Raw genomic sequence first — 26,662 nt, 5'->3', positions numbered from 1 at the left:
AGAGGCTCTGGGCGCTCCCCCATGCTGACCCCTTGCTGTCAACCCACAGTTTTTCCCCAGTGCTGACACCTTTCAGAAGGCGCTGCGGGATGAGGAGAAGAGGAGGAAGAAGGAAGAGAAGCGGAAGGAGATCCGCAAGGGCCCACGCATATCCCGCTCACAGTCGGAGCTGTAGCGTGCTGGGACTTGGTGCCTTGCAGTGGGGGTGACACCACTGGGTCACAGAGTGGCTCGCTTCCTTCTTGGCAGCCATTCCCTTTCCATTTGTGCTGTGGGTTTTGTTTTGTTGCCTTTCGTTGTTGTTCAGTGGAGGTTGGGTGGTGGTGCTGGTGGGTTGCCCCAAAGGGGCTAAATTGGAATAGATACCCTTTCTGCAGAGGTAAAGCACAGACATGACAGCACCGGGGCCATCCGCTGGTCAGGGTGTTGCTGCCTGTGGTGAAGTAAGGTGTGGGAGACACTGCTCTGGTGGAGCCCAGGGATCCCTCCTCACTGCAGCACACCCCACGCTGAATGTGCCTCCTCCAGCACGGGTGGGCTGGGGAGTGCTTCACACCAAACAGCCTCATGAGCAATGCTGCTTCTCTCAGTTTTGCTTTTCATTTTGTTAAACGGGTGATCTCATTGGCATCCCCCACTGGGTTCTACCTGGTCTCTGCACAGCTGCTACCTCTGCCAGATCAGACCTCCCCTTTTCCCAGCAGCTGTTTCACCGAGCAACACACGTTTTATTGTCGAGATGCAGTTGAAAATGCCGATGGCAGCTGTTCCTGGCCTATGGCATCCCGTGGTCACCACAGGTCATTCCTGCAGAGAGGCAAATGCCCGGTGAATTTTTGGACAGAAGAAATTTCAGTATTTTGCCTCTTGGCAGCCAGTGGGTGGCTGTAGTGCAAGCAGTGCTGATGCTGAAGATGCTGGGGAGCCAGCCCTGAGCCACTGAGAGCCTGTCCTGTAGCCCATGCCCCATCCCTTCTCTCTGGCGCTCATCCTCGCTAAATGAGTCCCCGAAGCCCCTTGTCAGGGGACAGCCAGATGAGGGCATGTGGTGATCGCAAGGCCGAAGTAAGGAGGGAGCCAAGCGAGGGGCTGCGACCCTGCACCGTGTGTCTGGGCTGCCGTGGGGGCAGAGCTGAGGGCTGACCCCAGTACCCGGCACGGCCACCCTGTGATTCCTCCTCCCCCGGGCTGATGCTCGCACGGAGCAGGTCCTTACCCAAGGAACGGCTGCTCTGTGCCGGGCTGGCGGCATCGCAGCTTTTGAGGAAAGGGAAACGTCCCGAATTTTTTAACAGCAGAGCCAAGTCCCTCCAATGTGGGGAGGGGGTGGCAGTGGGCGCATTTTGGTTGTTCTTGAATAAAATTGACTTTATTATTATTTTTTTTTTAAGTAGAAGAATCCTGGCTTTTGCTCCCGTTGCTGGAGGGAGCGGATGTGCGCCAGAGCGCGTCGAGGCGGCCCCTCAGGAGGTGAGGGTCCGTGGGCGCTGCGGAGGGAAGGACAAACCCCGAGCTCTACCCACCGCCGCCTTGCAGCTGGCCCTTCTGCCGTGCATCCCGGGCCGCGAGCCCTGCCCCGGCCGCGTTTCCCGTGGGCGGTGGTGCCGCTCCCACACGCGCGGCGGTGCCGCCCCCTCATGAATAATGGCGGCCCGCGGGCGGGGCGGGCTATGCTAATGGCAGCTGCTGATCGCTGACGCGCCATCACACCACGCGCCGCTGCAGCCGCCCATTGGCCGGGGGCGACCTGGTCTCATTGACAACAAACCGCGGGGGGCGCGGGCGCCGGGGCCGCGGGGGCGGGGCTGCGGGCCGGCCCAAGATGGCGCGGGGTCGGCGGCGCCCGCCGGCAGCGGCAGCAGCCTCCGCCTGAGCGCCCGGGGCGGCGGCGGGCCCTGCGCCATGGAGGGCGGCGAGCTGGCCGCCGAGAGCATGGACACCCTGACTGAGCTGGGCGACGAGCTCACCCTGGGCGACATCGACGGTAGGCGCCGCGGGAAGGAGCGGGGGATGGGGTGGAGACAGTGCGCGTGGGCTCCCCACGCGTGTTGGGGGAGCGCTCGGGTCTCCCCGCGCGGGCCCGCGGCTGCTGGGGTAGGAGGCGTGGGTGGGTGGTCCTTGGATCGTGCTTCTGGAGTGGTCAGGGTGGGTGCGCTTCCCGCACGGCGCTGGATCCCCCGTCCCGGGTGGGTACAGGCGGGGGCAAGGAGCGCGTTCGCCGGGCAGCGCTCGCCTGGCGAGCGGCCTCGCGTGTCTGCCCTGCCAGGGCAGCGCTTCCGAGCGGCTTTGGTGGGGCTGCCGCTCGCCTGGAGTCGAGGCTGTGGCCGCAGGAAGGCGGTGGGGATGTGGGGGAACGAGCCCTGGCTTCCCCGGTGTCCGGCGCGGGCAGGGCTCGGGGAAAGTGCTGACCGTGTCCCCTGCTCCTGCCGCAGACCCGCGGGGCAAGCGGCGCTGCCCGCGATCCCCTCGTGTTTCCTCGTGGCTCTCTTAAAGTCGGTGCTTAACCATGGCTGGAGCTGTGCCTCCACCAGTGCCCGTGGGAGGCCGAGCCTCCAAGCCCTCCTGCGTCGAAACAGCTCTAACTGCTTAAATGTCTCATTTTCCCTGTCATCTTAAAACTTTACTGCATCGCTGGCACAGCTCAGACCTCTGAGAAAACCCCTGTTTTCCATCCAAGTGCAGCAAAATGAAGCGCCTGCGTGTGACGCCTGTTTTATGTATATTTTTGGCGACACCAAGAAGCTTCTGTAAACCCCACTTAAAATGACATTTCTTGGTGTGGTCTGTGGTGTAGGCTGGTGGAGATGAGCTTCTGCCTTAACTCACTGCTCTGCTGGGCTGTAATCCCAAACAGAGCTCAGTTTTGGCGGTGTCCAAAATATCCTTGTTTAGCAGCTGGGAGATAAAATTTTTCCAGTACTTTTAGATTTCTGTTTGACACTGATTTGCCACATAGTTGGGGGGAAAATTTATACTCCTTTTTTTCTTTTGTCATAAAAGAAGAATGTTTCTTATAAGAGTGCACTGGGCTTAGTTATTGCTCATAAAGTTTGATAGTGCGCATTGAAGGTGGTGTTTGCTGTTGTTTAAGCACCAGGGAATTAGTTCTCAGGTTCCACACGGAAACTGAGACGAATTGATGAACCCAGCAATGGCTCCGAACTGAGGTGTGCCCTGGGAGGTGTGATTCAGAACGATGAGTAACTTAGGAAAACGAGCTTCACTTTCCTCCCCACCTCCAGGGGTGGATTTTCCTGGGGAAGGCAGGGGGAAGATACATGGCAATCCTGCTTTTTTTGTGCTCCAGCATTGATTCATCTCAGGGTTTGAAATTTTGCAAGGATTTTCATTTGTTTTTTAAGTCCTCTTCTGGGTGTTCCACTCCATTCAGACTGAGGGACTCCTCGCTGCCTGTTGCGTGGATTTTGATTCTTTGTGGTGGATGTGCTCTGGGATGTCCTTGCTCACTGGGTTCATGCTTCAAGACAGGGCACGAGGGTGGCCAGGGCGCCCCAGTGCTGAGCCCAAAGGCTCTGCCTCTCGCCCCAGCACAGGCTCTTCCATCAGCCATGGGCTGCAGGCAGGGAACTGCTGGGTGACATGGGAGAACGAGGTTTGTGTCGGTAGGAGGTCGAAGCACATCAGGGTTGTGAACAGAGAGGTTGTTTCTGTTGAGGTTAGGATCTCTGCTGCTTTCTGTTTCTCAGAGCACAGCCTCTCCAGGAGCGTGAGGAAGAGCAGCCTCTGTGCTGGAGAGCTGAGCCACCGCCTGGGAGAGGCAGCTGAAGCCCAGCCCTTGCCTTTCTGCCAGGTATTCAGGCCCTAGGCTGATGAAAGTGGCAGAAGCCTTTGGTGGGCTCAGTTTTGCTTTTGTAATACTTTGTTGACATTTTTTAGCCTTAGGTTGGGCTGGGATTTTTTTTCTGTAGCTTTAGGGTCTGAGACCTCTCTACCACAGAGGATGCAGGTGCTCTGGTGGCACCGAGTTTATCACTCATGGCTCCAGAAGCACCTGAGGTTTCTCACAGTCAGTTTAGATAGTCTGATTTCTGGGTAGGCAAAGGTCTTTTAAAAAGCAGAAAATTAGATTTTGGGTGTTGGCTGTTTCTCTTGCTTTTAATTTTTTGTGTGTTTTTATTAGGAAGGCTCTTGACTCCTTGAAAAGAGGTGGGTTTGATCTCCTGGCAGTCTTAATTCTTTAAGCTTTAGACTTCTTGTGTTTAGTCAAAGTTAAGTCTGTCATAAAGATGTGATTTAACTTGTGAGAGCAGGAGTAGTTTTTAAAATGAGATATTAAATCTGCTGCATTGAACACAACATTCTTTAAAACACAGTGCTTGAAATTTTGTTCTTAGGCTGAAATTCATTCTCCCAGAGCCAATCTCATCTGATTTATGTTTACTCAGTACTTGCAGTTGTGCTGTCTGATAGTGAAATAGCAATACATCAAATGCAGAGTTTGGGAAGTAGTTTGGATTATCAATTTTGTCATGGTGAGGGATTTTTGGGATGGTCTTAGCTGAAGTTAGTTGGAATGTGAAGAGCAGTTTAATACCCATCTAGATATCAGTCTTGAAACAGCCTTCCTTTCTCTGGTAGTGTTTTGTGGAAGCCAGTTAAGGCAATGCATTAAAAAATCCTTTCATTTCTCTAGTGAAGAGTGGAGACAAGGGTTTGTTTGGTCCAGCTGGTCCCCGAGGGTGGCTGCTGCCCCATGCTGGGGGAGCTGTGCGTCCCCACTCAGCGTCAGGTTAATAACAGGTCAGGAGGACACCTCCCAGGCTTCTCCCTCCAATAGACTCTAGTTCTTGAGAGCAGTGGTCATGGCCAGTGTTTAAATGTGTGTCAGGGTGTGGAGGGATTGCTATCAAAAGGGAAGACTAGTAGTATCACAGAAATATGTTGAAATGTGTGTTGAGGGAGCAAGAGGCTTGGAGGAGGATTCATCCCTTTGCTCTGTTTTAGACAAAGGAGTGTCAGGCAAATTAATTGGATAATGTGTGGGTGGCATTTCAGAGAGCTGAGCAAATTAATAGCCCTCTTATTGCTGGGACATAATCCATGGAAACTTCTTGTTAAAAGTTTACTGCTTCAAACCTACTTAATAAATCACAGCAGTGACATCCTTTGGGGTTTGTGAATAAGAAAGGTCCTGGTGTAAGGAGCCCTTTGCTACATTTTTTCCTATAAATCAGAAATCTATTTTTTGCTTCCTAAACACATATTTATTATTTTTTATAATGTCTCTTAGGTTTGTGGGTCCCCTCTTTTCCTGTTTCCATTAAAAAATTAAAAAGGACTTTCAGAAAACCATGGAAGAGCTAGTGCAGCATGGGCAGGTCCTGGGGTGGGGAAGAATGTCTGATTCCTCACACCACACTGCCTGCACACTGATCAAGGAAAGCATTCATATGTCTTAAGGTGCCTAATTGGATTAAATTAGATTAGATGGAGGGAAGAGGAAGCTCTGCTTATGAGCAATAATCTCTTGGTTGTGAAATATTCACCTTTAGGGGGAAGGCCTATAGTGCTGCAGTAGGAGTCTCCATCCTGGAGAAGTTGGGATGGAGAGAACCTGTTGTGTGGTGATTGCAGGCAGAAAACCAACATAGCAAGTTATTCTGATGTTTTAAACACATGCATGGGTTTATCTTGCTACAGTTTTATAAAGTAGTGTTTCCTTTCATAGTTTTTCCTCAATTTTTGTTATGCTTGTAAGTAAAAGAAGGATAAAATGAATTCTTATCCTGTCTCTTCTTTTCCAGATACTCAGTGGGGCACTGAGATAGGGGATTTGAATGCTCCCAAAAGTTGGGTGAGAGAATGGTTAGTGCTGGAATTGTGGAGATGCTTGGTTTCTTCCTTCTGTGAGGGTTAGACTGAAGGAGTGATGGAACAAGACTCTAATATTTTAAATATATATTGGAGATGGCTTTAAGTTCTAGTCTATGCTTGGATCTTGTCTGGAAAAGTGTTGTGAGAAGGTCTTTTTGCCTTGAACAGCAGCAGCAGTGCTGTGCTGCTGGCCATGTCCTGGTCTCTCTCTCTGGAGGTGTCGCATTGGTCTGATGTTCTCTGAAGGTTTGAAGGACCCAGAGCTCCCTTCTGGCAACACACACCATAACTGCATGATGTAAATGCCAGGTGTCAAAGTATGCAGGTGACAAAATAGTGCTGAACGAATTTTCTTCTGTTTTACAGAGATGCTGCAGTTTGTCAGTAACCAGGCCGGAGACTTTCCAGACCTGTTTTCGGATCCCTTGTGCAGCACCTTCCAGGGCGGCAACAGCAATGGCAGCAGCAATGGCAGCAGCAGTGGGACCCTGGAGCCGCAGTTGCAGCGGCCCTACAGCCAGGTGCAGCTCCAAAGCTTCCCGCCACCCTCTGCATCCCCCCAGCTCCAGAGCCTGCCAGTGAAAGCAGTGCAGACGACCCCTCCAGCCCCTCCACGCTCGGCCCCTGTCCTGCAGCCACGGCCCTCTGTGCAGCCTCAGCTCCAGCAGCAGACTGTCATGATTACACCAACGTTCAGCTCTGCTCCCCAGACCAGGATTATCCAGCAGCCAGTCATCTACCAGAATGCAGCCACAAGCTTCCAAGGTAGTGTTTGCAGTACTCAGGCTACAGGTGTGCCTGGTACTCACGAGATTCCAGGATGCTCAGGCTGTAGGTGTGCCTGGTGCACTTGTAGTAAATGGCATCAGTGTTCAAACTCCAAGTGCATCCTCAGCCATGACAAGCCTGATGATCCTTTTTTTGTGATGCTGCCTGTGGGGTGTCCCTTCTTCTACCTGCATGGCTTTGGAGTTGGGGAGCATGAGAAATTGTCAGGAATGAGATCTTAAGTAATTGCTTGCTCTTCTCCTCTGCCTGGCCTTCTGCCCTATGGCTCTTGGGAGGCTTGAGAAAAGAGGTCTTAAAACGTTGCTGGCAACCCTGTTCTCCCACTGGTGGGTGCACTGGGCAGATCCAGTCTGTTCCACACAGCAGTCTGGAATGGAGACACATTTTATCTACCAAACCCTGGAGCTCAGTACTTGCACTGAACAGAGGCACCTGTAGAATATTTAGTGATCTTCCCTTGTGAATGGTGGATGACTTGATCCTCTTCAGTAAGTTGTGATTCTTTACATGACAGATAGGATCTTACGGTCCACTGAGACCAGGGGTTGGGAAAGTGCAGGTTGGCTGTCCTATATAAGTCCTCTGAAGCAGAATTCTGTGCTATCAGACTGAAGGATTTTGGCTCTGTTTTCTCTTAGCTGATCCTCTGTGCCTCCTGGAAAGCTGCTATCCTAGGTGCAGTGTCTTCTTGCAGAAGGCACCAAAGCATCTGGAAGCTTCCCAACATGTGGGATGTGTTAGATGAATGCTGCCTACTAAAAAGCTCTGGGAAGAAGAGGAGTGATGCTTAGGAGCATTTCCAGGCACCAGGAGGGAGACATGTGTCTCTCAACCATTTCTGACATCTCTTCTGCTTTTCAGTTCTGCAGCCTCAAGTCCAGAGCCTGGTCACGTCCTCGCAGGTTCAGCCGGTTACAATCCAGCAGCAGGTGCAGACGGTGCAGGCCCAGCGAGTGCTGACACAGGCTGCCAACGGCACCATCCAGACTTTAACGCCGGCCACGGTCCAGACTGTTGCTGCACCACAGGTCCAGCAAGTTCCGGTAAGTAAAAGTGTGGAATTATGCAGGGATCCAGCAGAACAAGAAAATGCTTTTGTGGGTCTGGTCCCCTGGCTTGCCTGGGGAGAAGTGGTGAAGCTGTAGGGCTGGCAATTCTGGCTAGGATTGCTTCTGCACAAATGTTTTTAAACCTGAGAGGTATTTCTAGCCAGCCTGTGTCCCAGAAGCATTTTACTTCATGCAGGTCATGTGTGAGAGTCCCTGTTGTGACATGTGATGTGACTTCTGGGCAATGCTCGGCAGCTGTTTTCAGTAAAACAGTAACTAAATGCAGTCTAATTTTTTTTTTTTTAAACTTGGTACTTCCAAACCCAGTTGGAAACTTTACTTGAACAGGCTTTCTTTGACTTTTACCTAGTCCTTTGCATATCCATCACCTCTACCACCTTTTATGAAAACTGGTTGATACTGAAATGTGTACTTCTAATTCTTCTATCGTGGTTTTTTAATAGTTTTACTGTTACAGTGCCATGTGATTTTTTTTCACTCTTGTGCATCTTTGTATTAAAGAAAAATGTTTCAGTATGACGAAGTTGCTATGGTTCAGTTGTACTATGCCATCTCTGGTGTTCTCAGAGAGTCAGCATGGTATTTGAAAAAAATAAGAGCAAAATAACTTACAGTGGGTTTTGATCTGGTGGATGTTAAAGGTACAGATCCTTTTGGTGAAATTGCAGGGAGAAGCTACTGTGGGTGTTTGCCAAAGCAGACAGTCCTAGCTGTGTTAGACTGAATACTCAGACAGTTAATGTAGAGAGCTAATTATAGGTGTAACTGGAGAGGGGAAAGCAGCTTTTCCATCAGCTCTTGTGTGTTTTTACATACTTGTTTACTTCTGGTGACTGGTTTGAAAACCGCTGTCCTGGTCATTCTGCCCCACTCTATCCAGTGCTGTTCAGACTGTCTCCTGCTCAGAGTTTGCACTGGGGCCGATGGAAGGCGTCCATCGATGATGCAGGGTGCAAGTCAGAGAAATACTCACTCCGCTCTTTTGCCAACCGCTGAGTTTTAAAGCTATTACAACTCTGCCAGTGCTTACCTCTGGCTACTGAGATCAGGAAGGAAATCCATGCCTGCTCTCCTCTTCACCTGTAACTCTTTTCAACCTAGGTTCTCGTCCAACCTCAGATCATAAAAACGGATTCCCTGGTCTTGACAACCCTGAAAACAGATGGCAATCCTGTTATGGCTGCAGTACAGAACCCAGCACTCACAGCACTCACTGCTCCCATTCAGACCACAGCTCTGCAGGTACCCTATGGATGTCTTTCCATCCCTGTCCTCACTAATGTCCATTCCTATTAATGCAAGGACAAGCTTTGTGCTTTAGTGTTCTGCAGTGGTGCAGACAAGAAGGGATTTTGAGGGCTGTTGTACACACGTCCAGGGCAAGTACTACCCTGTTTCTGTCAAGGCTAAACACACAGATTGTACTGTTTGGCAGCCTTTCCATGGCCAGTAAGCAAAGATCAAGGGCACGTTTCTGTTTACCTTTTTCTGGTACTACAGGGAGAGGAATATGACCTAAAAACTCAGTCTGTTTTTTAAGTCAAAAGCTAACTTGCTCAGAGTACCTGTGGAACTTCCTTTTGCCCCTCAGTAGTGTCTAATAGTGGTATATTAAATGTGACAACTAATTAAACTACTTTTCAGAGAGCATTTGCAGGGAGGGTTTGTTACAATCATTTGAGGTGGCAATTCTGCTTCATGGCCTCCACTTCTAATCAAGTCTAAGAAATGTCTGCCCCCAAAGAAACATTTATTATTATCTTGTATGTTCTGAACAGATATCTTTGTATAAATGTTTACTGGGGGAGATAAACTTGTCAGTGTGGACCTACATTTTGACTTATTTTGCAATAGCATGGTATGCTTCTTAGATACTTACTACCAACCCGGCTAAAATCTTCAACTGATCTGCTTGCTTTTAGATGGTGTTTTCACACAACTTGAGGCTTACAAGGTTTTATCTATCTGAGGCATGTTTGAACACATTGAAATTAGGTGGATATTAGCCAAGAAAAGGTATAGGACTTAAATTGACTTATTTGTCAAGTTCCAACTTGAAGTGAAACTAGATTAATTTCTAGTATCCCAATTAGAAGACTATTTCAGAGTCAAAATTGTTTCTGAAATTGCTCATGGCTTGTTTATTCTTGTGGCCAGCTGCTCTAGGCTAGTTGTTACTATGTTTGTCGTTTGCACATGTATGTGTATGTTTGACAGAAATAACTTACTCTTCATAGCTACTTGCTTCCCTGATCCTTTGTGTATTTCAGAGAACACATGTGTCCTTCTAAATCTTGCTTTGCTGGATTAAGCAGACTAAACTTCCTTTCATTACAGCTGTCCTAGGAGCCCCTCTGTGCAACTCTTCTGGTGGGATTCATCATATTTTATCTCTGAGTACATACTGCTTTAGCTTGCTGTAGATGGTCTGTCCTACATCTGGATGCCCAAGTTTGAGCTTTTCATTCTGCTGTATATCACTCACTAGTCTTAGTTCCTCATATTAAGACATTTTTATAGCTTATGGGTTTGTGTTTGTTTTGTTTTGGTTTTTTTTGTTTGTTTGTTTTTTTTTAGTCAAATTGAAATCAATTTGAGCTGCCTTCCTCAAGCCAATGATTGTTTTTTCATAGTTGGAGCCTTTCTAGCATTGTTGTTACTAGTGTCACTGAAAGTCGTGTAGGCTGTGCTGTTTTCATGACTATTTGTCCAAAGAAAAGATGGATTTGGACACTTGGATTGCAGAGATTGTAGGAACAAGGAGGAGCTTTAGTCCCTTTCTCTATTTAAGTGGATGAACAGAGCGTAGTATTGGCAGAAGTGTTGATGCGCTTGGAGAACAAGAGATGTTCTTATTCCACAGTGACCAGTGTGGGAGCCAGAGTGACAGATTTTTCCTGTGTTGCTGTGCCAATGCTTGTACCAGCTAAAAAAGATGGAAGGAATTTGGCATCTCACACGTTTTCTGAGCTGTACCAACTTTTCCTGATTCTTCTTTGTTTGCTCCTTCTTTTGCCATCATAAACCTTATCTAAGTTGGCTGATTGCTCTTGACACTTGTTACGCGTGGTCTTTGTAGACCCTGGTTGGGAGCAATGGGACCATTTTGACCACAATGCCAGTGATGGTGGGACAAGAAAAGGTGCCTATTAAACAAGTTCCTGGGGGTGTCAAGCAACCTGAACCACCTAAGGAAGGAGAGAGGAGAACAACTCACAACATCATTGAAAAGCGCTACCGGTCGTCCATAAATGACAAAATCATTGAGCTGAAGGACCTTGTCATGGGGACAGATGCCAAGGTAAATATGGGGAGTAAGTGCAAATATGGTGTCGTAAATGCTTTGTCTTCAGGTGCTCATTTGTCTATGAAGTGAAGCATTTGGGTACATGCAGCTGTTAGTAGCATGCACATGTGTGTTGGGTAAGACTGGTGAGAATCACAGGTGCTTAATAATTGTATTCAGGAAAGGTCATCTGTTAAATATTAATTTTACTATGCTAGTGGTACTATTTCTTGAAAATGAGCTATACCTTATGCATTTGTTGTTAGGTCTAACTTAAAATAGCCCCTCTAGATAAAATATCCAAGTGGATGTTTTGATAACTCTGCCAAACCAGATCTTGCTTCAATTAAATTTCCTTTTCATGTGACTGCAATAAGGATGAGGCTTTACAGAGCTTTCCAATTTATTTCCTTTATACATTGAGCTATAAAAAGTGCTTGCTCAATTATTGAAATAACATATTGGAAACACATATTCAGTGTTTGTTGCTATTCTCTTTACCTCATGCTGGTAAGGCAGGCAGTAGTGTTCTTGATACCTTCTCTGACTGCTGCACAAATAAGTGCACTAGTGAAGTAACCTCCTGTGGCTGGAAGTGGAGGCTTTTAAAAATATGAGTAGTGTGCAGTGGCTTCATAGTACTTTCAGCTTGTGTTTAGGAGGTAAACTTTCCCACTGCTGCTGGAAGCAAGGATTTGCATGGAAATGGCCAAGTGAATAAGGCAAGGAGGGAACTACTTATCTCACAATTTAGCAGTGGTCAAACTTGTTCTATCCCAGAATTGATCCACTTCATTTATGAACTGTGGTATTTTCAAAGGACTGTTTCTGGCTGAAATCTGAGTGTGAACTCCATTGTAATTTGGATGTTAATCTGTTTCCATTGTACTGTTTTTAAAAGATCTTAGAGAGACCCCATTCTTGTGTATCTTTGATACCTTGACTATATAGCATCTTTCCTAAAGGTTCCTCTGCAGCTGCTGAGAGATCCTTTATACCCTTTTCTTTCACCACGTGATACAAAGGTTGTAGTATTTCTAAGGCAGGAGTGATCCTTTGCTACTCTTGATACAAACTGCTTTTTATACATTTAATTTCTTACAGATGCACAAGTCTGGAGTCCTGAGAAAAGCCATTGACTACATTAAATACCTGCAGCAGGCTAACCATAAGCTGAGGCAGGAGAACATGGTTCTGAAGCTGGCTAACCAAAAAAACAGTAAGTTGTGGAGGCTCTGTAGCAGAGGGGTGGCAGTCAACACGGATGTAGGATGTATTTTGCAATTTCTTATGTTGTATTGATAGTGGCTAGTGTTGCTCCAGATGACAGAGCCAGTCTGAGAGCTACTGACAGGAGTCAGGATGGAGAAACATGTACGTAGTGCACTCTGATTTTTTTCAGAGCTGTTGAAGGGCATTGACCTGAGCAGTCTGGTTGACAACGATGTAGATCTGAAGATAGATGACTTCAACCAGAATGTGCTGCTGATGTCTCCTCCAGCCTCTGATTCAGGATCCCAGGCTGGCTTCTCTCCCTATTCCATTGATTCAGAGCCAGGAAGCCCACTCCTTGATGATGCAAAGGTATTTGTGACTTTGATTTTCAAATTCAAGGTATCTCCTTCAGGATATGTAAGAGCCAGAACTTAAATTCTACTTCTCGAGAGTGGAACCAGCAGACATCTGGCAAGCAGATTTATAGGGCTTAGAGATCCTTTGTAAGGATGAGGAAGGTTCAAGTGTGTGTTTTATCTTTCTTTAAGTTATTGAGACTATTTCCTGAGCTGTATTACCTGAATCCCACCTTAGCTGCTGGAAGAACTGTGCTTATCATTCAGCCCCTGTACAGTGTCTGTGGACTTACAGTGCATGTTCATTACCCAAGGAGCCCATGGCATTCTAGGATATGTATGTCTAGTGAGTAAAGCAGGAGAACTTGGAAATGGATGATGAGACCATAAGTAATCAGAGTAACAAAAAGCTGTTGGCTGTCTTTGGCTTATGGATTTGTTTTGTGGATATCACAGAGCTGAGTTTTCTGGGAGATCCTCGAAAGAGTAAGGGCAGCAAAGGTTAATCCTAGCCTAGGCCAGGGATACAGTTACAGTTAATACCTGAAATAACTGGACACAGAAGGAAGTTGAAGGCAGTCAGATATTTCAGCGTTATCTTACTCAGCTAGAAAAGCTGTACTGGAGTTCTTGCTCATCTGGAGCTCAAAAGCAGATTTATGCATGTTCAGTTTCTCCTTCTTCCCTACTCCTTCCTTGGCATAAACATTTTTTGTGCTCCAGAACGGTAATTATTGGGTTTTTTCTCCTTTTTCTCTCTGTTCCTATTCCCTTGAAGGTTAAAGATGAGCCTGACTCTCCTCCTGTGGCACTTGGCATGGTGGATCGCTCTCGAATACTCCTCTGTGCTCTCACATTCCTTTGCCTTTCCTTCAATCCACTTACATCCCTCCTGGATGGCCGAGGAACCCCTGAGCCTGACAGCCTGGTGCGCCATGGCTCTGGCAGGAACATGCTGACGATTGAGTCAGGTAAAAAACTACCATGGTTTGGGCCACAGAAGGATGTTCAGCCTAACGTGGCCTCCCTAAAAGCCTCCTGCAGCTGCAAAGGCCATGAGGTGAACAGTTGCTGTGGTTCAGCAGGATGGGTTTGTGTGTTCAGGGAGTTTTATGACCTTTGTTTAATGGGTGAGGAGGGGCAGTAACTGCAGGGCAGGGCATGGAAGGAGAGCCAACTTGGATATGGCTCCAATTCAAATCCAGTGTTGTTCTTGCATAAGACCAGCCATGGCTCAGCGTGGTGAGGTTGAGCTACCTGTTTGTAGCCCAGCAGTCTGGGCTTTTGGCATAGGCCCTTGAAAAATAGTTCAGGGTAAGAGGTGTCCTCCTGTCCTCACCAGTCTTTGAGGCATATTCACTTTGTATTTGCTTTCAAGGTAACTGAGTGTTTTTTGTCACTTATACATAAAATATTACTACACTGTTGCTATGGAGTCTTGCAACTGGCTTGTTGATACACTCATTCCATAAAATTGTTAGTTAAAAGTACAGCTTAGGAGAGGGTGGGGAATGCTGTAGGCATGCGGTTGTTTTCCTGACTGGTAAATATGGTTCCTTGGTGTCACTTAGTAAATTTAACTAAGATTGGGAAATTATACCGGAGTCTTAAGTTCCTGTGGGTGTGTCTTACAGAAAAATCAGAAGATTGCTCTTGAAAAATGAAGTGCTGATTAGTTTTACAAGACTCATGTATAAAAAAATTAATCATGTAGTTGGAAATGTTGAGGCTTGGAGTTTGGATGAAGAGATGTTGGTATAGGTGTTTCCTGATTGAACTGCAGTCTTTGCAAAAGCTGATTAAACATGTGGCAAGCATGGCAAGACATCCTTTGGGGTCTATGCTTGTTATATTGCCAGGCTTTTGGTGTCCAGGTTAGATTTTAATTTTCCCTTTTGGGTTATCCATTGTAGATGCAGCTGGCTGGTTCGGTTGGATGATGCCCACCCTAATCCTGTGGCTTGTGAATGGAGTGATTGTACTGAGCGTGTTCATAAAGCTCCTTGTGCACGGAGAGCCGGTGACCCGGCTGCACTCGAGGTCCTCGGTCACCTTTTGGAGGCACCGCAAGCAAGCAGACCTGGATTTGGCACGGGTAAAGTTGACTTGTTCTGCATCAAATGCATCTTTTAGATGGGGTTGTGGGTAAATGTTTCCCAATGAGGCAGTGGCTTGGCACTTGCAAGAGCATGGTATTCCTTGAGTGGATCATCCTGTATGATTTCAGAGAAACTGTTGCCAGGTTGTTCTGAGCAGGTTACTGTCCTACTCAGCCTAAGATAGTGAAGCATGGAAGCAATGGAAGAGGCTCCTGACTTCTGTCCTTGTTGCTGGCTACTGCATCTTGTATCAATTTCTGGCAGCAGCACTTTGGTTTTTGTCCAGAATCTGGCCTCTGCTATGTCTCCGTCTGCTGTCCTCCAGCCTCTTGGAAATCCTGTTTATTGCTAAGGAAACATTTGGCTTTTGATACAGGGACCCTGCAATTTCCATGGTGTTTGACAAGGAAGCTTTTTTCATCTAGTGCTGATTTGTGTCACAGGCAGTGCAGGATCAGAACCATGTGTAGAAAGTATGTTTAGGGCCAGATTTCAAGCTGGCATAAACTGCTGTTATGTTTTCAGTTTCTACGTTGATGTCCCTCTGCTAAAGATCTTGTCCTGACTTGCACATCAGTGTCTTGCTCCCAGTGCCAAGGAGGTCCAGAGTGTCTCTGATAGTGATTTTGTTGCTGAACCTTTCATTGTGTTATTTGCAGGGTGATTTTTCTGCAGCTGCATCAAACCTGCAGACGTGCCTGTCGGTACTTGGGCGAGCCCTGCCAGCTTCCCGCCTGGACTTGGCCTGCAGCCTGTCCTGGAATGTGATCCGCTATAGCCTGCAGAAGCTGGCGCTGGTGCGGTGGTTGCTGAAGAGGACTTCTCACCAGTGGCGGGCAAGGGAGGCCACTGCAGGATTCGAGGATGAGGCCAAGACCAGTGCTCGGGATGCAGCCCTGGCATATCACAAGCTCCATCAGCTCCACATAACAGGTGAGAGCAGAGGTAGCAGATCTACTGTCTGGTTTGTCTGAGTGAGGAGACTTGGAGCTGATCCTGGAGCATACTGGGAGAGCACTGCAGCCTCTCTCCTCTGGGTGGGGCTGATGTTAGAAATTAGCCTGACAAATTTTAGGAACCATTTACTAAACACAAACAGGTTCATGCAATAAAAGAACTCTGTAAGAACAGCTGAAGCAACAGCAGTGTTAGCTTCTCATGTCAACAGGTTCTTGTTGTTCCTTCAGGATAGTAGCCCTGCAAATTATGGTAGTATTTAGTAGCTGGTACTACTGATTAAAAATTAACACTTTTCCTTCTCCTGGTGGTACAGGTAAACTTCCCTCCAGCTCAGCTTACTCGGGCTTGCACATGGCATTGTGTGCTGTGAATCTGGCCGAGTGTGCAGAAGAAAAAATCCCACCCAGCACAATGGCAGAAATCCACCTGACAGCTGCAGTTGGCTTGAAAACCCGCTGTGGAGGCAAGCTTGGTTTTCTAGCGGTGAGTTATTTTCCCTGATCACACCCTCAAGCAGAGATCTAGGGAAGCCTGGAAGCTGGCATTGCTGTATCTTGGAGAGGGCATCTGCTAACACTACAATTATTATATGACCTGTAATTACGATACAAGCTGTAATTACAATACGAGCTGTAATTACAATACGATCTTTGTCCTTGGTGCCACTGCTCTTTCCCTAGATATTGTTCTCATTCTTGTCCTCTCCTTTCACCAGAGCTACTTTCTAAGCCAGGCTCAAAGCCTGTGCAGCTCGGAGCGAAGTGCCATTCCCGACTCATTGCGTTGGCTGTGCCACCCCCTGGGACAGAAGTTTTTTGTGGAGCGAAGCTGGACGGTGAAGTCTGCTGCGAAGGAGAGTCTGTACTGCACGCAAAGGAATCCTGGTGAGAGCTGTGCATTTCCCAAGTGTGTGGCATCCCAGCATTTTGAACCTGGTGGTCTCTCCGCTCTTGTCTGGGACAAAAGCGGGTGTCGTTTGAGCGTGTGTTGTTTTAGCCTCACCCTGCCTGTGGTTCTGATGGGTGAGAGGGCATGGGGAGCTGAGACATCTCCTCAGCCTGCAGGGTCTGGCTTGCCTCGCTTTGTATGTTGTGCTGTGTCATACTGCTTTTCTCTTTATCTGCTGGAACACACCCCAAAGGTGGCCCTGAATGTCTGGGGAGTGATTTTGGGGTGATCCTCTGCAGAGCAGTGTCCTCAATGTTTTACTGAGAGGCTGAAGTGCCAGAGGGATCTTTGGCCAAAGGCTGCAGCTTTACAAGTGGATTGAAAGGATAACAAAACCCTAAAAACTTAATCTCTAAATAATTCCATTTAGTTTCATGAGAATTTCCCTCTACTATTCTTCCTCATGCTCTTCCCTACATTTTGATTCTTCTTTCTGCACGTATTGGGAGGTGTTGATGGTGATATGCCAGTTAAATGGTTTGGTTTATCCTTCTTCTCTAGCGGATCCCATTGCACAAGTCCATCAGGCATTCTGTGAGAACCTGCTAGAGCGAGCAGTGGATTCACTCGTGAAGCCTCAGACTAGGAAAGAGGTAGCAGGACAAGAGGAGGAGGAGTCGTGGTGAGTATGTGTGGCCCACTGGGCACTGCTGGCCACAGCAGCAGGCTCCGAGGCAGAGCTCGTAACCACTGACTGAGTGCTGTGGGACAAACTGGATGGTTAGTCTTTGTTAAAGGCTTGGAATGACAACACTAGTGTGACCACTACGGTTTATTACCAGAGCAAGCTCTACCTTTTTGTATTAAAACCTCTCAAGTCAAGGGTGAACCTGGGAGTGGTGGGGATTTCTGATGTTAACTGGGGTAATACTGGTTGATTATTCAACTCAATGGATGGCACTTTCTCTGCTGAGACAAAGTTTAATGTTCAGAAGGACTAAAATTTGCAGGCACCTACCTCTTGTATATACCAGGACATATGTCCAGGGCTTTTAGAGTGTGAAGATCTGGCATGTCACAGAATGAGCCCACCAGCTTGCTACTTTGTGCATGAGTGTTCTTCTGAGTGTGACATTTACGCACAGTGAAGAATCAAACAGATGTGTGGCAGTAGGAGGAAAGATGATGTTGAACATAATTCTCATTGTCTCTAAGCTCTTTGACCAAATGAAAGCAGAAAATAAGGGGGAAACAGCAGCATTTTTATTGAACCATGTTCAGCTTTTTCCTGGACTCCACAGGAAGCAGGACCCCAACCTTTGCCAGTAACTCAGCACTGTTTCTAGCTGATCTCCAGATATGCTGGTGCCAGGCAAATATTATATACATATATGGAAGCTCTGTAAGGATCCTATTCCCAGAAAGTGTGGGTAAAAGCCTCAGATCGGAAGATAACCCAATTTCCCTACCTGTGTAGGAAAAATACTGTACCTTTAGTTTTGGATTTTTTCCCAATCTCATCTTTCCTGGCAGAGAAGGAGTAACAGTTTGGTTTAATTGCTTGCAATCAGATGCTGCTGTTGAGAGATGGTAGCAGGATTTGTATAATGGAGCTGAATTGTCACTATACTTGAGGGAGTTCTGTCTCCTTATGGGAAGGACTAGCTTTAGGAAAATTGCAAGCTTTTTTGTCCCACTCTAGGGGTGGTAGCTCAAGATCTTGATCTCTTGCATGTCCCAGTAAATTAGGTCATTGCTGCATATGCTGTTTTCTCTGACCAGTGCTGAGAACATGCTGTTACTGCCATTCATACATATTTGCATATATATAAATAATCAGAGAAGTGTAGTTCAGCCTCTTTTGGAGGCAGTGATTGAAAAGGACCATGTAATCGGCTTGTAACATATGTCTATGTTTGAGGTGAGATTTGAGGTTAAATCTAGTTCTATGCTGGTGGTCATAAAAGGGGAGATGTGAACCTGTTCCTCTCAGAGCATTGCTCTGCAGTTCTACTCGTGGGGTGGTCTCTTCACCGCCAGCAGTGTTGTGTTACTTGTAGAGCTTGAACTTTCTGTGGGCTTAATGGGTCAGCACTGTTTAAACATGACTTGTGAACAAGAAGGGGCTTGGTATCTTCTGTTTGACAACATAGCAAAGATCTGCCTTGTTCCTTGTTTCAGTGAATTCTCGGGTGCCATGGAGTACCTGAAATTGCTCAACTCTTTCTTGGACTCAATGGGAAGTGGAGCCCCACCCTTTGCCAGCAATTCTGTACTCAAGTCTGCCCTGGGTAAGTCTGCCAGAACTGAAGCTCTTTCAGATGCAGGATCTAGTGCCAATACAAATTCCCTCTCCCTACCACCTCCCAAACTCTAGCCAAGGAGAAATGCAGTCCTTGGAGTGAAGCCTGATTGCATGCCAGTGTGGTACCACAGCCCAGACTGGGAGAAGGTGATTAAGAAGGCTTATAAATTTGTGTTGTAATGCTGAGTGCCCAGCCAGGACTGCTGCTATTTGTATTGTTGGGCAATATTTTATTTCCAATCTGAACCCTGTGCCCTCACCTGAGAGTTGCTCCTAGCAATGCAAAGCGAGAGGAAGGGTGGAGCATATAAACAAACATAGCAGCACTGCAGTTGAAGTGCAGGAAGGGTTTTTTTCCATTTAATAATTACCTATTGAACTGGGTTGTCCCCACTTTCACAATGGCTGTCAGATATATTCCTCAGTCTCCAGAGATCTGCAGCCTCTGCTGTGGCAAGCTCTGGGTGTATGTTGGAAGATGCTTGTTTTGGTCCCTTGGTGTGTATTTAAGTGGGACAGCAAGGGCTGCAGAATCCCTCTGAGGCATGTGCTCATCTGGGCTGGGTTGGTAACAGGCTGCTGGAGTATTTGTTTTGCATGGTGTTGGTACAGGCAGCACTTGGCAGCTCACTGGGATGCTGGTGCAGCTTTAGACACAGACTGACTGCTGTATCTAAAATATATAGAGCAAGCATAGTAGGAAAATGAAATAATTATTTTTTAAAAGGGAAGTTTGGGTGAGTATTGCAATAGAATTGAAAAGTGGGTTAGAGTAGCAGAACATAAGTCCTTTGGCCCTAAATAGGCTTTGGGAAGTTTTTGAAGGGATGTTAAATAGTGAAGGAAATTACATGGGGAACCTGATATACTGTCTTGATGGTCATTAGTGCCAGTCATGAGTGTATATATGAGTGGAGTTGTTATTTTGGGGTGGTGAGTGGAGATCATTGTCAGGAAGGAAGTCAACAGATTTCTAGACAAGGTAGTGGGACACATTCTTGTTGACAAGATACAAACATGCCATCCAAAACTCTGGTTGCAGTCAGATGTAGGATGTTTGCATACTGCCAAGCTCCTTTGTGTTCTTGCAGCGCATTTCAGCATTCGCATAGATGGCTGAGTTCCCGTGGGATCAATTTGGGTTCATTAGTATCAATGCCAGCAGAAGGCTCTGGCAAGGGCCTGTGATACCTGTCCACTTCTCCAAGTGTGAGGGAGCTGGGTGTGCTCTGCTGGGCTGCATCCACTGTTCTGTTTTGCAGGTCCGGACGTGGTGTGCCGGTGGTGGTCAGCAGCCGTGGCTATGGCAATCGCTTGGCTAAGAGGGGATGATGCAGCTGTGAGGTCGCACTTTGCTGAAGTGGAACGCATGCCAAAGTCCCTGGAGACATCAGAGTGCGTAGGCCTCACACACTTTTCAAACTGCTGCTCCTTCTAAACAGGGGCAACTCCTTCCCCTCATGCTGTCCTGTAGGGTCACACTTACCTGCGCTCTGGAGCTGCATAACTCTTGTGCTCTGCAGGTGCCAATGTGCTCAGTAGTTCATGTGTATCTCAAGGCTTGCAGACTGACAGTAAAGCTGTGGACTGGAAGTCACAGTCATAGTTACTTCTTTAGGGATGTCTTTTGGCTTTGTTCTAATTGCACAGTCTCCCACCTTCCAAAGTCAAACAAAACTCACATGATGATGGAAAGGATGGTGTCACCATCTCTGTTCTTTTGCACTAAAGAATCTTTGCCAGCTTTCTCTCATTTCTGTGTGCTGTCTGTGTAGGTGAGGAACAATTGCTGTCTTTTTTCTGTCTAAGGAGTGATGATATCTCTTGAAGGTGGGAGAGTGAAAGCTGATGCTGTGGTAGCATAACATGGTATTTGAAAGCAACCTGCTTTCTCTTTCAGGAATGCCCTGGTGAAAGCTACCTTTTACATGTGTAAAGCCATGCAGGCCTCTCTATCTGGGAAGGCAGATGGACAGCAGAGCTCCCTGGGTCACTGTGAGAGGGCCAGCAGTCACTTGTGGAACAGCCTTAACATGAGTAGTGGCATGTCCAGCACTGTCCTCAACCATGTAAGCATTATAAGCCCTGGGATAACACATGGTCTGTCTTGATTGTAAGGTTGCTGCAGGTGTGTCACTTCCCTGTTGTAGCTGCATTCTCCGTTCACTGTATATCACGGGATTAGAGGAGAGACTTCTTCCCCATCCCTGAAAAGGACATTGCTATCATTCTGCTTGTACTGTATGGGGGAGCAGAGCCACAAATAGTGTCATCTCCCTGGGCACTGTGTCAGCTCTTGCTCCTCTTGTGCCAGTCACTGTCACCCCTTTCTGGTGCTTTGACTGGTTTGAATTTGGCCCTGCATAGGTGGAAAATACCCATCTCTCTCTTCCAGGTCAAGTTGGTAATACCTGTAAAACAGGACATGACTAAGTTGAGTCTGCTCTGTTCAGGCCACACTCATGAATGTTTGAATCTTCTGACATGGAAGTGTTACTATGCTGTGCTACTCCTGAGTTTGTATGGGGCTTGTTTCTCTTCTTTCCAGGTTTACATAAAACTGGAGCTTCTCTCCATGGCATAATGGGACATGGTTCTGGTCCCTTTCGTCGTTACTGGGTGGCAGCTGTAGTGCATTGTAGTTGCATTGCATGTTGTGGCAGTGACTGTGCAATGTTTCTGCAGTGCAGTACAGAGGCACTCTCTGTTCAGCAGCCCAGGCAGAGAGCCCTCCCAGAGCCGGGAGCGGTGCTAGGGGGCAGCAGCAGATGGGGAAAAGGGGTTTGGCAGCCGCTGTCGGCTGTGCCAAGACTGCCTCTTTTTTCTCTACAGGTTAGCACGGCTGTCTTTGCAGTTTCCCACTAGTTAGCGTCACTGGGCAGGAAAGCCTTTGCAGGAGGCTGTGTTTCCATGGGATCAGTTTGCATTTGTTAGCATTGATCCCAGTGAAAAGTGCAGTCAAGGGCATGTAACTGATGCAATGTGTCTGTGGCACATGGTTTCTTTTCTTGACGTCTTGGTCCAGAGATGCCACTTGGGCACAGTGCAAATGCCTGTTCCCTTTGGTGCACTGTGGTAGGGGTGACACAGTGGGGAGGGCAGGGGAGCACCCCAGGAGGGCAGGAGGTGCCGTGGCTGCCTTCCCATGGGCCGTGTCAGCAACCATGTAGCTTGTTACTCACCCAATGCTACGTGTTACTAAAAGTGCGTGCCTGGGCATCTTGGCTCTTGCAGATGATCCAGCTGCTGACCTGTGACTTGCTGCTGTCCCTCCGCACCAGCCTGTGGCAGAAGCAGGCGAATGCCAGCCAGGCACTGGGTGAGACCTACCACGCCTCGGCCCCCGAGCTGACGGGCTTCCAGCGCGACCTCGGCAGCCTGCGCAAGCTGGCCCACAGCTTCAGACCCGCCTACCGCAAGGTGATGCTCGCCTCTCCACCTCCAACTTGTCTATACCCCTTTCTGGGGGTGATGGGAAGCTTGGAAACATTGGGTGTATGTGAGCTTGTGTGGTTTGGATACTTAGAGTGGGATGCTCTTCCACTACCAGCCTCCATACTTGGTGTTGGTGGGTGATGAGAGATGCTCCCATGGGAGTTAAGTGCATGTGGGGAAGTATCTACTTTAGTTTCTGCATAGAAAACCATCAGCACATGTGCATTACCAAATACCATGGCATGCTGTTTATTAAGGTAGCTTCAGACTGGGTCTGTCCCTCTGGGAAGTGGAAGGAAGCTTCCTTAGCTGTGCTGACTCTGCTGAGTAGCTGGAGGATCAGATGCTTTCTGCGTCTGTAGAGCCCTGGTGCTTTTCTGGGCATTTCCCTGCTTCTGTTCAGTTCATCTAGTTTTAAGCCTCTGTAGAGGTAGTAGAGTCTAATACTTGGACACGAGAGTTGTCCTGGTTTTGTCCAAACTCTGGATTTCAATGTTTGATGCTGTTAGCAAAGCACTGCCCTAGCAGCATATGTTGAGAATCCTGCCTGGACCACAGTGCCCAAGTTTGTTCTCACATTTTTCTGCCCTGTTCCCTGCTCTCAATCCTCCCCCTTTCCAGGCCACTCACAGTTAGGTGTCAATTTTTTTTTTTTCCTTCCTCATGGTTGCCCTGACCTGTAAATTCCCCAGAGACAGGTGGAAAGATGAGGGAGGTGCGTGGAAATGGGTCTCTGCTTTTGTCAAGGTGTCAATGCTATGCTCTTGAAATGTGGTGGCTGAGGGATGACAGTTCAGCCACAGCATCGTCCCTGTGCCAGGCCACCTCTCATCTTCCATCCTGCCTTCCCTTCCAGGTCTTCCTCCACGAGGCCACCGTGCGCCTGATGGCCGGTGCCAGCCCTACCCGCACCCACCAGCTGCTGGAGCACAGCTTGAGGCGGCGCACGCCCCAGAGCAGCAAACAAGGTCAGCCCTGGGGCCCCACTGTCTGTGGGGCTGGGAGGGGTCAGTGCTTGGGCAAGGTGTGGGGGTATAGATACAACCTGCAGTGTCTTCTGCTGTGTCAGGATAATGAGCTTCCATCAGCCTGTGGCTCAGTGCAATGATTCTGCCATGTTCTCTACAAGCCAGCTAATGTGAGCTGCCAGCCCTGGGCTGGAGGTGTCAGTGAACAGATTGGAAAACATTTGCTTTCATGAAACTACACGTGCACAAAACTTGATAGTCTGGCGTTTGGAGCAGTCAGTGCAAAGGCAGAAGTTGGAATTCTAAAGGGAAGAACCAAAAGATGAAGGATATGAGGGAACGGGCAAACATGCATGCCAGTGTTGGGATGAGCCCTAGGAAGTGAATTGAAAGGAACTGTCTCTGTGGAAGACAGGACTGACAGTTCCTACCTGACTCTAGCTCAGAGTGTTCTCCTCTGCTAGCCTAAAGATCCTCAGGGTGCCCCCTGCTCTAGGCTTGGCCTGGGGGTGCCAGCCAGAGAAGCCTGTGCTCAGTGGTGGCACTTGAGAGCCTGTGTAGTGGTTTTTCTCATGCAGGTGGTAGCTCTGAGTTTTCTCTCTTTACTGTTTGCCCATAGGTGAACTGGACACGTTGCCAGGCCAAAGGGAGCGAGCCACAGCCATCCTGTTGGCCTGTCGTCATCTGCCCCTGTCCTTCCTGTCCTCACCAGGCCAGCGGGCGGTGCTGCTGGCCGAGGCTGCGCGCACACTGGAGAAGGTGGGGGACAAACGCTCCTGCAACGACTGCCAGCAGATGATCGTCAAGCTCAGTGGGGGCACGGCCATCGCTGCCTCCTAATGCCGGCATGGGTTCCCTTTGTGCAAAGACAGCCTGGTTGAGCATCAGCCTGGACTTCCCTTCAGGAGCTTAGAAGAAGTGCTAGGTTAGGGCTGTGCTGGTGGGATCAGGATGGGGTGGGAGAGGGAGGGAGGGTTTTGGGTTTGATTACTTTCTAAACTTGCCCCAGGTTTAGCTTTACTAGCCTCCTTGCCTGTTTTCAGGCACTGCAGCGGGAATCTAATTGTGGTTTTTGTCACTATGCCTGGGGCTGTTGAGAAGCGCTACCCCGACACAAATCACCCATCCCTGCTTGGGAGAGAAGCCCACAAGCCCACGGCATAGAGAAGTGGCACATCCTGTGTCTGTCCTCAGGGGTATTTTGTTCCCTTTCCAAACACCTCTGCAGAAAGGAAAGCTCTGGGGAGGGCAGAGGATCTGTTCAGGCCTTGTCCTGTGGGGCTGTTGGGGCCTAAGGCTGTTCCCAAAAGAGAGAGGAAGGCACCAGCTTTCCTTGAGTTGTGTGTCAGGAAACTGAAGCCCCCTAGACCCAACTTACCTAGGTGCTCTGGGAGTATCGCTTGGGGCCAGTACTGCCTGGAAAATTTCTCTACAGTTTTTATACAGGTTTTTTTATAGGAATGTTTGTGGCTTTACAAAAACATGGGGAACAATGCAGCAGATTTCCCTTCCCTACTGCTTCATGCATCTTTTCCTGTGATAGCTGCCTCTGGTTTTCAGCAGGGGGTGTGTTTGTAGCAACCTGCAACAAGCAGAGCCTGGTAGAAGACCTTGGCATCCCTGGTCATCTGGTGCTGGGTGGCAGCAGAGGTGGACATGCTGTGCCCTGCACTTGGCATGAAGAGTGAATGCTTCTCTGTGCCTTTTTGTTGAAACAAATTTTTAGAAACAGTTTTTTTATTTAACTCAACTTCAAGTCCCAGAACTTGTCTTCAGTTGTTTCTCCTTACCTTCTGCAACTGCTCCACAGCTCCTGCAGGATTTGGGAGGCATTGGTTCAGGGTGCAAGTCTCCCAGCTTTGCTACCATTGCTATTCTGAGCAGTTTGACTTGCAGGTGTTGAATTGAATTCCAGGAGTGGGAGGCAGATTTAGGACAGGGAGAGAACGGTTTGCCCTCTTTCTCTCTGCCTTTCCTGTTGCATCTCTCCAAAGAAGTGCAGAGTGGTTGCCCTCTCACACGTGCATATGTGTAAACCAGCCTTTAGCAAGGGACATTGCTGTCTCTCCATGCATACAGCCAGCATGTTCTCCACGTTGGCAGCTCGAAGCATTTTGATACAGGCAGCCATCCAAACACATCCTGTCCCAGTCAAGCCTGTACTGCCCAACTCCTGCGAACTTGGACTGTTTTGCAAGAAGCTTTTGCATGTATCCAGCTTTTGCAGAGAGGCATGGGCTCCTTCAAAATGAGAGGAGAAAGATAGGGGCTTGTGGTTTCCCTTTGCACAGAGTCTTTTGGCATCTGGGAGGACCATTTCATGTGCTACAGTAATTGAACACAGGTAATGCTAGTCCTGGAGTTGCCCAGCTTCAAGAAGATGGGAACTGGGGCCAGGAGAAACTTGTGTCCCAGCAAAGCCTGTTCCCAGTGATTGTGATCTGTAACTGTGGACAAAAGTGTGGGGACTCGAAGGTGTTTACCTCCCTCCCCCACTTTATTTAGGGAATAGCTGGTGGATACGCAGCTGCAATCACTGATACTGCCCTATAGGCAGGGGTGTCCCTTGCTTCCTGGAGTCAGTGGTTGGAGGGGGAGCTCATTGTTTGAGGGGAAGAGGTTGCTCTTGAGACTGTCTGATCAGTGTAGGGGATGCTCTGGTGGCAGCAGCTTCAGCTTTGAGCAGGTACCCTAAGTGTGCAGAACAGCTCTGAGTCTCTACACATTTTTGCTCATTCCTAATTTTTCTAGTTTATCAGTGATCCTATTTTGGGGAGTAGATTGTTTCTTCCTGATATTTTTCCTCTTCCATGGCTCTTGTGCTGTCTTCCTTGTCATGGAGTTTTTTTTCCCTAAAATACAGAAACTCCTTGCCTGTGGCAACCTCTGAGTTATCTTGCATTTCTCCAGGTCTGCGTACAGCACGTGGGCAGCCCTGTGCTTTAGTAAAATGGGAGGTAAGGCTTTGGGAAAGCACTGTTGCTGAGGTTTCACTTTGTCACTAATGGTAGTCTGAGCCCTGGGGGCTGGGCCGCAGGGAGTACTGGCTGGGCCAGGAGCTGGGAGGAGCAGTTGGGCTGAAACCCAGGTAAAGTAGCATGAAGCTCCGAGGGTCCTAGCATGACTGGTATGTCTCTGCCCCCTCTAGAGCAAGGGATCTTTGCCCTGTTTTTTTCTACACTGTCCAAAAACTTGCTGTCCATCTGTCCCTACAACTTTTTTTATATGTGTGTGTGTATATACTGTAACTTTTTGGTTTGTGGGTGGGAGGAAATTGTTTTATGGATTATGTGAAGAAAGTCTATTTATCCATATGGAGTTCAGAGTAGGGATGCTTTGTGATATGAGATGCAACTGGTGGTGGGGAAGTTCCCCAGGGAACATAACTGCTGTCTGAAAACCCTGTTCCAGGACTCCTGAGCATCTGTTACCTAATAAAGATGAATGTTACCACCA

The 26,662-nt window shown here is 48.1% G+C and overlaps 2 protein-coding genes across 4 annotated transcripts in view; both read left to right on the top strand.

The window, feature by feature from the left end:
* The window catches only part of CCDC134 (coiled-coil domain containing 134), a 7,699-nt gene extending 6,321 nt beyond the window's left edge, over positions 1–1,378 (top strand). For both annotated transcript variants that reach the window (XM_033058684.2, XM_033058685.1), the window contains exon 7: positions 50–1,378. In XM_033058684.2, the coding sequence (XP_032914575.1) occupies positions 50–175 (126 nt within the window). In that variant the 3' untranslated portion in view covers positions 176–1,378. The remainder of the gene's footprint in view (positions 1–49) is intronic.
* Positions 1,347–26,662, top strand: SREBF2 (sterol regulatory element binding transcription factor 2). Of its 2 annotated transcripts, none has more exons than XM_033058682.2 (19): positions 1,347–1,470; positions 6,202–6,600; positions 7,486–7,667; positions 8,796–8,936; positions 10,774–10,995; positions 12,085–12,199; positions 12,383–12,564; positions 13,330–13,522; positions 14,465–14,646; positions 15,310–15,583; positions 15,924–16,093; positions 16,326–16,494; positions 17,060–17,180; positions 18,680–18,789; positions 20,066–20,198; positions 20,704–20,872; positions 22,038–22,223; positions 23,095–23,206; positions 23,826–26,662. In XM_033058682.2, the coding sequence occupies exons 1-19, from the start codon at positions 1,434–1,436 to the stop codon at positions 24,044–24,046; spliced, it is 3,318 nt and encodes a 1,105-aa protein (XP_032914573.1). In that variant the 5' UTR covers positions 1,347–1,433; the 3' UTR covers positions 24,047–26,662. The 2 variants fall into 2 exon arrangements, with proteins under 2 accessions (XP_032914573.1, XP_032914572.1); XM_033058681.2 differs by lacking the exon at positions 1,347–1,470 and adding an exon at positions 1,814–1,984.

This window comes from Catharus ustulatus, chromosome 4, assembly GCF_009819885.2.
Source record: "Catharus ustulatus isolate bCatUst1 chromosome 4, bCatUst1.pri.v2, whole genome shotgun sequence".
In the NCBI taxonomy this organism is placed as follows: domain Eukaryota; kingdom Metazoa; phylum Chordata; class Aves; order Passeriformes; family Turdidae; genus Catharus; species Catharus ustulatus.
The sequence above is the reverse complement of the archived record's forward strand: the minus strand, read 5'-3'. Positions and strand labels throughout refer to the sequence as shown.

What these genes read in the sequence shown, in the direction of transcription:
- SREBF2 (XM_033058681.2), top strand. Translation starts at nt 1,903, where the DNA reads ATGGAGGGCGGCGAGCTGGCCGCCGAGAGCATGGACACCCTGACTGAG. An exon ending in CACAGGTCCAGCAAGTTCCG is followed by an intron (nt 7,668 to 8,795) that starts GTAAGTAAAAGT and finishes TTTTCAACCTAG; the next exon opens with GTTCTCGTCCAACCTCAGAT. An exon ending in CAAGAGGAGGAGGAGTCGTG is followed by an intron (nt 17,181 to 18,679) that starts GTGAGTATGTGT and finishes TCCTTGTTTCAG; the next exon opens with TGAATTCTCGGGTGCCATGG.